Here is a 15,301-nt window from a genome sequence, read left to right as displayed (position 1 = left end):
GTGTTGAAAGGACCCTGCTGAAGGAGACTGCCGCCACCATCTGGACAGTGACCAACCACGATGTTCAAGAGATTTGATGCCCCCTGTGAGTGTCACCCTATGCCAAGATCCCATTAATTTGGGGGCTCGGGGTTTGGGGGAGCTTTTTGAATAAGCACTGTGCCTGTGTTGAGCTTTGTGCAACAAGGGAAATGCATCTAAGATGAAACAGCCAGCCCTCACAGGCCAAAGGTAGACTGCAGAGAGATTCTGCATGCCCCCAGAAAGGAGGACGCTCCCCTATTGCCTTGGATTAGCCCTTGCAATCCTTGGTCAGTACGAAAAATAAAAAAAAAAAAAGAAGAGATCTACTACTGGTCTGCATGCAACAAGATTCATTTCACCTAACATTTCACCATTAAAAATTGCATTTCTTAAATTAAGTAAATGAAGGTCTGTTAGACATCAAACTGGAAGAGAGAAGTACTCTTCTGTTGTAGCTGAAGGAGGAGCCTAGACGATTAGTTTAGACTTAGACTGCTCAATTGCAGATACAGAGTTTAGATGACCGGAATAACTCCATTCACCTCCTTTAAAAGTTACAAACTCAAAATGTAACCAACCCAAGCCATTGCATTTAGCAACGCTCACAAAAACAACAAATAGCTGATCAACAACATGAATTACCATATCTTTACAGTTTTTTTTTTCCCCCTTGGAGAAAGGAAAATACAGTAAAATTGACTCCACTGAAAGAGTACAACATTTCACTAGAAATTTCAATTTTTTTTGTCGCAGTCTGCTTAAAAGTTATAACCTTAACATTTTTCTCAAGAGGACGAGGAGCATCACAAGTTTCACAATTTCATATTTCTTTCATTCATTTATATATATATATATGTATACATACATATATATATATGTATGTATGTATGTATGTAAACATATATATGTATATATGTATATGTGTGTGTATATATGTATATATTTTAGGTAGCTGCACTACAAAACTTCTGAACCTGGTGGTATCACTGAGGAAGATACCTTGTGAACATAAAAAGAAGCTTATCTGAGTAAAGGACTTTGGAATAAGATTTTAGAGAGGAAAAATAACATGGAACTAATCCAAAATGCTAGCTTTTAAAAGCTACCTGACCTGAGGTAAAAATTGTGATTAAGAAATAGATTCATTTTAGTAGCAACTACATAGCAGCAATTTCTCCTTCCCTTTAAGTAGATCCACAACTGCATCTACCTAACTTGGCCAAGAGAGGATATTTTTATTTAAGGAAAAAAGAAAAGTTAAATTTAGTCCAGGCAATTACAAAATCAGGAAAAAAAAAGAAAAAGAAAAAGAAGAAAAAGGAAAAGGAAAAGGAAAAGGAAAAGAGGAAAAGAAAAAGAAAGAAGAAAAAAGAAAAAAGAAAAAGAAAAAGAAAAGGAAAGAGAAAAAAAAAAGAAAAAGAAGTCATGCAATGAAATGATAGAAAGGCCACTGAAATAAATGTTGGATTTCCAGTGACTCTAACAGTCTTTGACAAATCATTAAAAATGGCAGTTGAGAGATTGGTTCACTAATAACACACTTGGAAGCACTGATGGGATGAGATCAGCCCTATGCCCGATACTTTCTGAGATTCACATGCTTTCTTATTATTTTAAGAGCTTTCCTGATTAATTTAAAGGAAATCTAAATTAAAAACAAATACATAGAAATCTTTGCAGAACGTTAGGATTTTTGAAAACAAATAGCCAAACTGCCAAACTGCCTATGCCAATCTAGCAAGAGAATACCACTGCTTTACAATTAGATGGCAAAGCACAGTTTCCAGTGAGATGCCTCCATGCAGAGCCATATTCTGGAGAATACATTTACATTCCTTGCTTTAAAGCCTGTTCATGGCTTACGCGGTCTCCAGCATTCTGTGCAAGGGGGTAAATTGTGAATTCACCTCCTTGCATTTAAAAATTATTCATAATTGATTAAGGGGAACCAGCAGCTTCCTAACAGCCTATAAAATCATGCCTTCTCCCCTTCAGGGCAGAGAAAACAGGGTTAGCAGAGACGAAAGTCGAATCAGAGGATGAACTGATGAGGTCATGACACGGAAAGTCCAACACATATTCAGAGCTCCTTACTTCATGTACCGTCACAATAGGTTTTGTTTGTGCGGTATTTACATCCCTTCTGTTTTATTCTCAGATCTCAACTATCTCCCGTCCTGCTCTTAAATTAGATAACCCTTGTTGTGTCCTTCCAGGCTCCTCAACATTTCCTTCTCTGCTTCTCTCTTTACTTTACTTCAACATTTGTTCTGCCTTTCTTTAAGTTAGAAAGAGCTTTAGTCACTAACTATTTACCTTTCCCGGAGAGCCACGTGAAGGGCCAAAACATTTCACCTGGCAGGATTTGCTATTAGATTAAGAATTTCAGGCAAAAATTTCTCTTTGAAAAGTCAAGGTGAACTTGCTTTCCCTATCAAAAAGTCCTCTGGAACAAGTTACTCTTGAAGAAATGGGAACTGTCTCAAAGGAACTGATGCCTCCATTTGGAGACCCCTCTGGAGACCAGGCAAGGTTTGCTATGGTGCCTAAACAGTTTAGGCAATTGAATGCCATTGGATGCATTGGCCAAGAGTGCTTCCGTTGCCTACACATAATTCTCTGGTGCCATTTGAAGGGTATCCCTTCTGGCTTCCATACGCTACAGCAGAAGGCCACATACCTCTGTAGATCTGTATCACATTACGGTATGGTATGGTATGGTGTGGAATGGTATGGTATGGTATGGTATGGTATGGTATGGTATGGTGTGGTGTGGTGTGGTGTGGTGTGGTGTGGTGTGGTATGGTACGGTACGGTACGGTACGGTACGGTATGGTTTGGATGGTAGCAGCCCACTCCCATACTTCTGGAGTACTTCCATGCATCTCAGTGGGCTATCAGCGTTTCATCCAGAACCTTCTGCTGGTGGCTTGCTGGTGGGATTCCTCTCACCTGATGCCAGGTGACTGCATTGCAGTCATCCCCCTTTGCAGTCAGGGGAGAGAAACATGCCTTTCCAGGACATTTGACTGGCTGTGAAGATCTAACTTAGGATGTGATGTTTTCTCTCCCCTGAGTGGTGGCAGTCAATGTCAGAGGAGGAGAGGTACCATGGCAACTGCCTTCATCTAGTGAGATGAATCCCATTCTAGATGTGGGAAAGCATCGCCTGGTGGGAATGAACCCAATCATCTACCTCTAAACTACCTGTCTAATGGCTCCTCAAGTCCATGGGGAAAGATCTGCATTTCCAGAGGGCAAGCGTTCTCCTAAGTCAAGCACTATGATACAACAGACAAATCAGCAAAAGACCACCCAAGACAAAAAGCTTTAATGTTTCCCACCAGCTGAGAAACCACGGACCACACCTCTAACAAATCACTCTTCATCATTCTCTGAGGCTTCAACAACTTTGGTCTCCCTCAGAACAGCCCTGAACTAGAAACAACTATTTTTAAAACATTAGTAGAAACAACACACCAGTTTCTCCTTCAGGATTTTGTCACCTCTGCTAAAAATAAAAATAAAGGGACTTCAGGCAGCAGGCAGGTTTGAATCTCTTTACTGTCCTCTACAACATGTCCAGGAATTTGTGTGCAATTAGCCTCAGATAGTTAAGGAACAATTAGTAGAATAAACCTGATGTTTAGTTAGAAGGGTTTTAATTTTAATTTCAGCGGTATAAACGGAGAGGACTGTAAATGACTGGATTCTTCACTGGAGGTAGTACGGCATAAAGGGCAATCACAGTGAGACCCCAAACTAACAACAAGGGAGAGGTGGGTATAACATAGGCAATGATTCCCATGGAAATGAGCAAGAGAATCACAATGGGAAGAGATGGAAAAGACATGCCTTCCCTGCTTTGAGAAAACTGCAATCCCTGCAATAAAAGTGTTACCAAAAGACACTACTATGAAAGGGAAGGCAATTAAAAACAAATGTGCACTAACAACCAGAATAGCATGTTCATTGCTATAGGCATCAGAGCAAGAGAGTTTGAGTAGCTGTGGGATGTCACAGAAGAATTTATCAGTCGTGTCTGAACAGTAGTAAGACACCAGAACGTGTTAGCAGTGCGCATTACTGAATGCAGAAAGGGACAGGGGCAGGCACTGGCCACTCTCTGGGCACACACTCTCCAGTTCATGACTGTGCTGCAGTGCAGTGTTTGGCCATGGTGAGGTAGCAGTTGGATGCCGTGGCGATGAGGAAGATGAAGATAGCTGTAGCACAGAACAAGAAAAGCAACACGGGGGTGATGCATCTAAAGTAGGGAAGTCACCTGTTGTTGAGTAAGGAATTCTCTGTGGGTTTGGGGGCAGTGATGGAGATGGAGCTGATGGGCAGATTCATCAGGAAGAAGGGATGTGAGGGTTTCAGCCATGGTGACAAAGAGATTCCCCATCAGGGCAAAAATATAGTCATTTAGGAAAGCAACAAAATGTGAGCTCTATCAGTCTTGCTGGTCAGAGAGTTGGAGCAGAAGGAACTCAGTCTCAGTTGTTTGCTCGAACATTTGCCTTTTCTGCCCCAGCCTCAACTGAGAAGGAGAAAGCAGTCACAGGTAGTGTCCTCACTGGCCTGGTCATGACATGGCATCAGTTTGAAAAAGTGCACAGAGGGGTCTGTCCTGTTTATGCCCCTGGTTTTATTATTGACTTTTTTACATGAACAGTCCTAACAGAACATTTACAGCTGTGTCAGAAAGCTCAACTCTAGTGCTGCCTGTCTGCAGTTGCGGTGAATGCCTAACACTCATGGCCACGGTTCTCCGGGAGCTGCGAATGTCCCACCTCCAGGACTACCCCACTTCTAATGTAATCTTGTAATCACAAGAGATACTATCCCTGCTGCTAAGCCTCATGCAGTGCCTTAAAATGCTCTTCACCCTGTCTGCACACATACAGACACCCCACGCACGCAGCCCATGTAAAGAGATCCATCTCACCTAAACAATGGTGGGTTTCATCCAGACAATGTGCATGACTCCATCTGAGACAGCTAGCTAAAAACCTGTCTTGAAGGAATCGTTTCTTCTATGGTTTGATCCAGCTCATGCAACTGTCACTATCTAAAATGGGGTGGATGAACTGCACTGAAGATTTACCTCTTTCTGCCCAGTAACTGTCACAGTTCTCTGCACTTCATCAGCAGGCCCTGTTTCTGGGAGTGTCTTTGCAATGGCCTCATTCAATCAAGCACCTTGTTGTGACTTTGCCAAGAAGTTCACTCAATTATTCCACTGCAAAGCTGGTCTTTGTCTCATCTGGGCAGACGCTAACTGAGACAATCCCAGAACCCCCCCAGGAAGAGATGGCTAAGTGTGCTGGGTGGGCACCCAGGCACAGCCCTGATACACACAGCTGTGCCAGAACTGTAACTAGAGGGCAAACTTGAATTTCATCCTTCTATTATGATTATGATTAAAATTCTTTAGGTTTTGCTGCACCTCCAAGACTGCAATGGCCAGAAGGAAAGAAACAGGATGAAACTATGGCCACGCTGTGTCCTGGGAGGGGATTCAAAGGGAACCTGTCCTGTCAGTGGCACCCTGTTTCCTCACAGAAGGAACTAGTTGCCTCGTCCCAGAAGACAGCCCAAGGGGACCCAGCAGTGTGACAAGTAGGGGAACAAAGACAGCGAGTGGCCTGAGAAATGAAGTTATCTGACCATGCAGACTCACTCGTCCACATCAGCTCGTGTTCTGAACTCCCTTGTAGTCACTGGAGAGAAATGCATGTATCTAGGACAACACTCATTTCCTCTTAAAGCAGACATCTAAACCGGGTCAGGTTGATTGTGACCTGGGAGAGAGCCCAGTGGCTGTAGTCGGGCAGCTCACCTCAGTGACCCTTTAGGATTGGTACAATATCTGTATTTGGAGCGTTTCTATTCATTCAGATGAACTGCACCCTTGTGTTATTTGGATTTGTCCTTCATTTGCACCTGGTCAGCAGAAACAGGATTCTGACCCTGAGATCTCTGTTTAACTTATTTCTTACACCTTATGTTGCCTTTTTCTTGTCCCTTTAAAGTGACTGGTTATATTCCAGGGAGCTAACCGCTAATCTTTGCATGGCCCCAACTCTGCTTATTTTTAGGAAAACCTGGAAATCCTTTGGAAATCAATAGCTTTTCCCTGTATAGTGTAAACTAACACTCCATTTACAAGGTTATTCCTCTACTTTCCATGAGAGAAAGAAATCAGTCAAGAATTATGAACTCAATAAATAAAAATTGTCAAGTAGTGTTGAGGCTCTGCTATGTTTCCTTCAACGCAAAGCCTTTTCCTTCTCTTAATAACTACAATCATTAAAAATAACTAAGAAGAATTGCCTCTTAAAAACACCCATTTTTCTCCTTTGAATGCAAGTGCAATAGCTCAGGTGACAAATGTTAGAGGAGCTGAGTCACAACCCTTAAGTGCAGTATCTGGATTAGAGATGACATGTCGCCTAACCCTGTGATGTATTTCTGTGGGCACATTGCATTGCGATTAATCACCTTTTGGAGGGCCACATCTCCCCTTCCTCACAGCAACTGGACCTTGAGAAACTCTCTCTGGCTTGGACGGCTGATACCTGTCCTGGTTTTCCTGAAGCCTGTCCTGTGTCATGCGGTTGTCCTATGACAACAATAGGTAACAGAAAATATCTGGAAACTGTGGCTGAAATTCCTGAACCCTCTGAGAACACATAGGGTGAAAATAGAAATTCCTGATGTACCTTTAACAGGCTTATTGCTGTGCTAGCTTCAGGGACAGTGTGGAATCAGCTCCTCCGTTCCCTTGTGCCTCAGTTTTCCCATGAGGGAGCCAGTTAGGCTGTTCCGGGATCGGCACATGATGAAATCCATCACACGGACAATAGCAAATGCGGACTCAGTTTGTCAAGAGTGCACTCCTAGCATGTTGAAAAGTTCAGAGGTAAATGGGGAGCCTGGGGAAGGCATAGAGGTAGGGCCAGTTCTGCCTGGATCAGCTCACCCATGTTTGCAAGAGTTTAGGAGACAAGAAACGCCACCTGTCCCCAGAAACAGAAATCATTAAGTTTCTCTAGGCACTCTAGCAAAAGCTGGCATGGACCTAACCATGCTGTGCTCCTTGTTATTTAATGAGGTCTGGTGGGGTTCAGTCGCAGCTGGAAAACTCATGTCTAAATTTTAGAGTCAACACACAGGTATATGCAATCTGGCACTCTGAGCATAAGTCTCATGATCCCACCCCTCAAGGTGCTGAGCAGATGTATCTACAGCTGGCATTATCACAAGCTCAGTAATGTCACAGGGCTTGATTGCTTGGTCCTTCACTCCATGAAGCCACTAATTCTTCCTTCTCACCTGTTTCCAGTTATGGCTCAAGTGAATGCTCATGATGTCATGCTCCATCAAGTTTGAAGATGAATTCAACAGTGTAAGGGGAAGTTTCCCCGAGTATAGACAATTTTGTAAGGAAAACTCATCTGAAAACCTTAAAACAGTCTCTTCAGGACTGAAATGTTCTCCTGTGGCTGATACATGATCCTTGCTGATGGGAGAAGGGAAACAACTGGACCAGTTGTTAACAGGTATTCTGAGAAGGTTCAGCATACCCTTTGATATTTAAAAGCAATTAACATTCTCCCAGTCACACGGGAAATCAGGATGCCCTTGAAAACACACAGTTGCTGGTAGACCTTGCTGAGGTGGGTTTATGAGGACTGTGTCTTAGCATTTGTTCTTTGATGAAAATTACAGGAGCTATTGAGCAGCAATAACAACAGCAGCAAAAAGATAGTGGTAAGAGATGGTCTTCTTTCCTACAGGCTTTCTTCACGTTTGTTTGGTTTTTTCCTCATAGTTTCTTTCAGGAGAGAAGTCTGAAATGTAATCATGGAGAGACAGAAGGTGCTTCTCAAAGGTGAATAAGCGGTTTTTGCTCCAAAACTCTCATCACCCTGCCAAGAGAGGAGGGAGAACTATTGCAACAGGAAAGGAAGCAGGGAAAAGCAATGCGTAGACTTCAAGAATGGGCTTAAAAACATCATCGCCTTCCTTCCTCGGGAATTAAATGCAATGTTTGATGGATTCTGGAGTGTGGTGCTATGTTCCATTATGACGTGAGTGGAGAGAGAGGTATTAATACTGTTGTAAGGGTGAGGGTCAATGGCTGTAGTGGTGCTAGGATTTAGCAGTTCACCATACTGTTAGTGAGAAAAATAGATGCCCAGTTTTAAGTGCACAGCCACTTCTTCCAGGCAAGACACTGAGCAAAGGTGTGAAAGCAGCAAGGAGCTGCTAATAAGGTACAGGTGACTCCCCAGAAAGTGTGGCTGGTGACAGGAGGAAGGGTAAGGGCAGTGGGGCTCGTTTTACTTGTTCTTCCTCAGAAGTCATTTTCAAGGCCCATTTTCTTCCCACCTCACTTTTAGCCATGCGATGAAGATGCCTAAGTATAATCACAGTAGGTTTTGCCTTGAATCACCAACTAGCACCTCCAAAGGTGCTAACCAAGGCACTGAGAGACAGGAGTCACTCACTCATTGGACAGGTTGATCTTCATCCCCTGGGGACATACTAAGACAATGTACTTGGACAAGGGGTAGGGTTCACCTGTCTTCATCAGCCTGGGAGAAGTGTTTAGTCACAACACGTAACTCAAGTCTTTCATAGGTAGGGGAGCCAGAGCAGCGTGTGCTAAGGGGAGAGGGAAGATGAGTGGAAATGAACCAGAGACGAAAGAAAAAAGAAGAAAAATGCTGAAATGGGAAATAACTTTTGCAATGGGCTGTTATTCTTTACACTAAGGAAAGAAAGAGCCTTGCTTCTGTAAGGCAACTCATGAATGCATCTTCTCTGGCTATCTTTTTCCCCTCTCCAGAAGTGGAGGAAGCCCAGCTGCTACTGCATGGGTGATTAAGATTCAGGCACCAGTGAGATTAGAGGTTGTTATAGCCCTCTGTATTTTGTATGTCGCAGTTGTTGGGTCTCTTCTTTGCAAATAGCAGGAGAAAAAGCCCACCACATGGAAATGTCCTCCAGGCGAATACCACATGATCCACCTTCAGTTGGAGATGGTATGAGAAGACATGATGACCTTGAATAGCTCTGCTGTGTCTGGCTTCCTCCCGCAGGGTTTTTCTATCAGTGCTGAAGAGCAGATTTGGCTATTTGCTCTGCTGCTCCCTCTCTATCTGGTCATTCTGGTGGGAAACTTTTTCATTATCCTGGTAATCCTGTTGGATGCCACACTCCATAAGCCTGTGTATTTCTTCCTAGTGAGCTTGTCAGCCTTAGAGCTCGTTTCTTCCTCGGTAACTAGTCCCAAGACACTAGTCAGCCTTTTATTGAGCAGCAAGTGTATTTCCCTCATGGCCTGTGCAGCACAAAGGTACCTTTTCCTTTCCCTGGGAAGCACACAGTCTGCTTTATTGATGACCGTGACTTATGACTGGTATGTAGCCATATGTCACCCCCTGCGATACCCCTCCCTAATGCACAAGAGGATGTGCATCCTGTTAGCAGTAACTTCCTGGACCATTGCCATTCCTGCTCAGATACTACAGACTGCATTGCTCTTCTGCCTACCTTTCTGCAGCTCCAACAAGATCAACCATTTCTCCTGTGACCCAGCAGCACTATTGACATGGGCCTGCATTGACACATCTGTGAATGAAACTGTGATCTACATTATTGCTGCGTTCTTTGGACTGGTCCCCTTTAGTATGATCCTGGTTTCTTATTCCTCTAGTCTTACCACCATCCTCAAGATACCAACTGCCAAAGGTAGAAGAAAGGCCTTCTCTGCTTGCTCCTCCCACCTCACTGTGCTAGCATTATTTTATGTTTCTGCTTTCATCAGCTATGTACAGCCCAAATCCAAAACACCTCCAGACACAGACAAACTTCTGTCCCTGTTCTATACTGTTTTCCCTGCAATGTTAAATTCTTTTCTCTACAGCCTGTGAAACAGGGACATCCAAGCTGCCCTGGAGAAAGTTTTGTGGCGCAAAACCATTCATGGGTAAATTTCTAAACTTCAAACCGTGACCCTGCATTCATTTCATGTGACACGATCTGCCTAGAATCTGGGCAAGCAGGCTTGATTCAATCTGCTCCAATGTACTTGGATGTTTAAGTTTGTTGGCTGGACTCTCCTTTCCTCCCTCTGGAGGAAAACACAGTTCTTTCTTATGAACTACTGTAGTTGTCTGGCTTAGGCTGAGAAAAGTCATGCTCCAAGACTGACCACATCATGTAGGATCCTGTCATAGCCATTAGAAAGAGACTGACACCTCCAGAGAACTCCTGCTGACCTCAGAGACATTTCTTCAGCGGAAGGGACATGCTCACTGGAGATGCCTATTCATCTGCATTTGGTTCTGCAGGAGCCCGAGCATCCAGACTTAGCAAACAGAGTTTTAAACATCACATGTAACTGGAAGTGACTCTTACCAACCATACATAAAGTGCCTTATTAGCACTGTTAGCACTGCTGATGTTCTCTTTAACCATGCTGGTTTTGTTACTACAAGAGCTGCTGCTGCAGCCCACCTAAAATCAGACTGAAATAAATGGAATCAAACTGAAAAACGCAAATTTATTCATGCACTGTATTCATATCAGTAGCAAATACAACCCATTGCCTTATTTAGATAAAGCAAAGAAGGTGGAGTAATCAAAGGCTTCAGGTAGGGTTCATGAGAGACCAAAAAAAAATAAAAATACATGGGAGACCTAAGCCTAACATCATTTGTGAGCAGCAGAGTCTTTCCAGAAACGTCTATACCAATGTAATTCAGCATGGACAGAGCTCGTCCTGGTGCTCACAGAACATCAGATTTTACATTGCAATCCTATTTCAAAGTACAGAACTTTCCTGATGAACTGAAGTTATACCAGTTGCACTTATGTACCCTGTGCATTGTGAAGATGGTCGTTCAACCTTTTGTGTCTGTACACATCTGCCTTAATAACACTTCTTCAGAATATCACATGCAATTTCAGGGATCTGTATCCCAGCCCTTCATGGAGAGCAGTTCATCCCGAAGGAAGACACAGATCTGAAGCAGGCGAGATGGATTGCCCACGAGAGGCAACAGTCTCACTCTGTTGAGTACAGAGGGATTCTGTATGCTTAAACTGCCCCTAACAAATCCTTGCATGGGGTCCAAGTGTTGTCCCAAAGAAGGGTTCTTTCACCCGCTGTGCAATGAGCCAAAAAACACACAGTCAAGATATTTGCTTAACTCATTTCTGCGCAGAGATGGGTGCTAGCTGGTAATTCCACAAAGCTGGCACACCTGATTACTACACAGCTGACACTTTTATGCAGTTCAAGCAACAGTTATCAGTACAGTTTACAACTATATTAAGTCATCCTTGTTCCCATTGGTTCTGTTAGGTCTCATCTTCATTTAAAGTCACAGTATCCTCTTTTTCTACTATGCATGCTCTATGGGGAAGGGGCTTTGACCAGCAGGGGGCTTCCCTGCTTGTGGGTGGGTTTTTTGTTATGCTAATTAGGGTAGTTCACCCATAGTTCAAGTAGTTCTCCCCTGTTTATCAACTGTTTTTGTTCTCCTCAGGTTTATTTGGGTACTTCCTTATCTGGTTGCCTTAGAGTGTTGTCTTGCTCCTTCCTTCAGGGCCTTGTTTTGTGAACTACCTGTGAAAGACGGAATAATGCCCTAATCTCCTTTTTCCCCATACCTCCAGAAACAGGACACCTTGTCGGAGGGTAACAGAGGCACCCCTGGAGATGCTGGGGATCAAACCCAGGACCTCCTGCATGCAAAGCAGGCACTCTTCCACTGAGCTACATCCCCTTACAACCTGCTGAGGGGTGGGACATACACTCGCCCCAGGATGTGCCCCTGACAAGCACAGCCCTGTTCTCCCCTGCTGCTCTGAGATCCTCAGCAGAAAACTGCATTCAAACCCTCTTACTGGGCCACAGGCTGGGATGGGGGAAGTGGAGATTGCCTCTCAGCGGGGACTAGTCCTGGACCAGGGCTGCACCATGGGACACTGCCCCTCCAACATCTCTGCAGTCGATGGGGGCAGGAGAAGACTCGCTGCAGGAGTTGCTCCCACGCTCTGGCCCTCCCAGGGAAGGTCTATGGAGAGGAACAAACCCCTTCCCTGAGTCTCCTCTGCCACCCTGTGCAGCACTCCTGTGTGCAGCACATCTGTCCCTGACACCAACAGCAGGAGTGAACACGCTGAGGGAAATGTCCTCCCCAGGTGAGGTGCCCACAGCTCCAATTGCCCTCTCTCCCCCAGGGTGTGCAGTGGAGGGGCCACGGGAGCAGGTAGAGGTGATCCTGGGCAGGGAGCTGCCCACAGTCCCCTCACCTGGACACCAGGCTGTCCCCTGCTCTGCTCTGGCCACCAGCACCTGGTGGTGGGTGAAGGGCAGCATCCTCTTCCCCTTCCCTGGGGCTGGGGACGTGCCTGGCCTCAGAGACGTTCCCACTCCAGCAGCACTGGGGACTGTCCTGATGCCAGTGGTGCCCCAGGACAGCCCCAGGTGGGGGTCTCTGTGGCGCAGCAGGGCAGCGCGTTCGGCTGTTAACCGAAAGGTTGGTGGTTCGAGCCCACCCAGGGACGGTGCCCCTTGGTGGGGTGCCTGGAGGACTGTGATGCCCGGCACCCTGGCTTTTGCTCATGGTCCCCATGGACTAGCACAGACAAACCTGTGGTAACCTCGTGGCTCTGGCTCAAGCTGGTGAATTGCTCAGGGAAGGACCTGTCTCCTGAACCAGGGCTGCTGTGAATAGAGGGGTCCTTGCTGGTGGGGCTGGTGCCACTGACCTTCCCATTCACACCTGTGTGTGTGCAGAGGTTGGTCTTACTGAGGGGTTTTATGCTGGGAGGGAATAAGGAAGGGGGATTGACAGTGTAAGGATCAGCACCAAGCACGAGACACATACACTTTACTATGGCTAAAATACAATAAATCAGGGTTTAGTGAATGCTGTCCATTCTGTCCTGAGTCATCCTCCAAAGAAGAGAAGAGAGGGAAACATGAGCAGCCACAGATGAACAACAGCATGGCGAAGAGGTGGCCAAGAGGTTACAGCGATGCACTGCTAATGTATTCTGCACTGTGCACAGGGCCTTCCTCCACCCCAAGCACAACCTCGGGGGAGAGGACAGCCCTCTCAGTCCAGTCGGTGCTCGATCCTTGGCCTGACTTGTTGCCTGGAGAGAGGCTGAGACTGGAGACAGAGCAGCATGCCCTGGGTCACAGCTGCAGCTGAGACCTGACGGGAGAGTAGGGTTCAGCAGCAGCAACAGCTGGCAAGAGGATCAAAGCAGCTTGTGGGGTTGCAGGAGCAGGTCCTCTTGCTCTGTGCAGGGACGGGGAGCTGCAAGGTGCTGCAGCTGGGCTGGACAGGGCAGCCTGATGCGTGAGTGTGTTTGGGTAAGCAAAGACACACTGGGAAGGTTTGAGATGTTTGTGCTGTGAGCTGGTGCTGAGGGGACAGAGAACATAAAAGCAAAGTCTGTGTGCAAGGTGCAGGAGATGAAAGAAAAAAAAAAAAAGAATGAATTGGGAGAGCAAAACTGACTGCCAGTCTCTGACCTGGGGCTGTTGTGAAGTCACAGTTTTACAGTCAGCTTTTAGCCTCCTGCTAGACTCCTGCAGGGGAGTCACTGCATTTCTGTCCTGTCTTGTGCCCTTTCAGCAGGAAGGAGCCGATTCAGAGGGATGTTCATGAGGGGTCCCAGATGGAGCCCTCTCTGCTGTTTCTCTTCCACATCAGATCCTGCTTTTCCCTTTCTTTTACACCTGATTCCAAACACCAGCACCAAGAAATCTTTGGGGAATTGATTCAGCCAGAGATTCAGCATTTTGTAGGAAACATAGCTCTCACTGAAGTCCCTGCTGCACGGCAGCTGGTTAAACAGCCTCCTCCCTGCAACTCGCATTTAGCTCTTGTCCCTCTACATCTGCTGGCTGGGATGCCGAGGACAGCTCCCACTCTGTGCTGTGCTTTGTCTCTTGGGCTACAAATCCCCTCCATCTCCACAAACCCAATTTTCTCCCTCTCAGACCCACTGTCCTTGGGGAGGGAAGGGCCAGGCTGCCCACTAACCCCCCTATCTCCATCAGACATCTCCCTGCAAGCATTGCAAATGAGGGGAAGAAATCACCATTGGCAGAGCAGGATACCTTTAATGCAATCCTACTCTGAGGTTTGGCAGGTCAGAACAAATGAGCCTGAACATCCCTTATGACCTCAGCTGTTACTCTCAGCATCAGCATTCACTTGAGCTTCCCCAACAGCCGAAAGCCCAGCTACGGGCCTTTAGTAACAGTGGGACTTCACTTGGACCACAAGCCCCATTTTCCTCAGGGTTCCTTGCCTCTTACGGATACTTCTGGAAAATGGCTCCAGAGGAAATACTGTGGTTTCTTCACATGACTTCTCCAAAGGTGCTCTTCTGCCTTCAGTTGCCTTGCTTGTCTTGTCAGCAAAATACATAGGAAAGGAAGATCTTCCCAGGGGCTCAGATTGGAGGAAAGACAAGAATCCCTTCCCCCATTACTCTGAAGTGATATTCCACCTGGAGGGCCACAGAAAAGAAACAGCAAAGGTTATTACTGGCATCTGATGTTTTCCAGGGCACAAAGGTCATTTCTCACCCTCTCCTCTGCCCCTTGCCTTGAGCCTGCCTGTCAGCACTCTTATGCCCTTCAGCTAGTACTGGCAGGTCTGATAATCGCATTTTTCATCTGACCAAGGAGCTAAATGATCACTGAGCTAAACAGAAAGTGCCCATGCCCTGTCCCTGAAAGGCCCAGCAGGTACATTCCCGCTAGAAACAGGGCCAAAGAGGGCCTTCTGATGTGTTTCCTGAGAACGCACTAGTGACAAATGCATTGCAAAACTAGAGCACGACAAGGCTGGTCAAGGGCCAAATGAACACACAGGAAGGGGTCTTTCATGCCCCCTGCCCCTAGAAGTGTGCTTTTCCACAAGTCCTTAGGGCACAAGGAGGACCTCAGCCAGTAGCACCTACCTGTCTTGGCATCTTCTGGATTTTTTTAACCAGTTTCTCAGGTGGGGGCATGGTGTCAGCACTGTCCTGCCTCCTGCCTTTCTCCACCTTCTCAGCACTGTCCTTCCTCCTGCCTTTCTCCACCTTCTGTGAGGAGCTCCCTCCGATGGCTGGGAGCACACTGAAAATACACATTGTGGGGAGGTGGTGTGAGCACAGCGCGAGTTTGGTCTCCACTCTGCACTCCCAAGCTGGGCACCTGCTTCTGCAGCAGAAGGCAGTCCCG

At 46.0% G+C, this 15,301-nt stretch overlaps 2 protein-coding genes, 1 long non-coding RNA gene and 2 other non-coding genes across 5 annotated transcripts in view; 3 read left to right on the top strand and 2 right to left on the bottom strand.

The window, feature by feature from the left end:
- Window positions 1–15,301, top strand: part of LOC138063507 (maestro heat-like repeat-containing protein family member 7) — a 330,369-nt gene that overhangs the window by 163,554 nt on the left and 151,514 nt on the right. The window lies entirely within an intron of this gene.
- The window catches only part of LOC138063501 (uncharacterized), an 87,102-nt gene that overhangs the window by 23,112 nt on the left and 48,689 nt on the right, over window positions 1–15,301 (bottom strand). The window lies entirely within an intron of this gene.
- On the top strand, window positions 4,232–11,820 carry LOC138063508 (olfactory receptor 10A2-like). Its single transcript, XM_068923123.1, is given in 5 exon segments — window positions 4,232–4,296; window positions 6,826–6,952; window positions 9,138–10,027; window positions 11,592–11,601; window positions 11,722–11,820. Coding segments are annotated over 5 exon segments (1,191 nt in total).
- TRNAA-UGC (transfer RNA alanine (anticodon UGC)) lies at window positions 11,760–11,831 on the bottom strand. Its single transcript has one exon. It is a non-coding gene; the product is annotated as a tRNA-Ala (tRNA).
- Window positions 12,542–12,615, top strand: TRNAN-GUU (transfer RNA asparagine (anticodon GUU)). The gene has a single exon. It is a non-coding gene; the product is annotated as a tRNA-Asn (tRNA).

This window comes from Struthio camelus, chromosome 32 (assembly GCF_040807025.1).
Source record: "Struthio camelus isolate bStrCam1 chromosome 32, bStrCam1.hap1, whole genome shotgun sequence".
In the NCBI taxonomy this organism is placed as follows: domain Eukaryota; kingdom Metazoa; phylum Chordata; class Aves; order Struthioniformes; family Struthionidae; genus Struthio; species Struthio camelus.
This window is presented reverse-complemented; position numbering and strand designations above follow the sequence as displayed.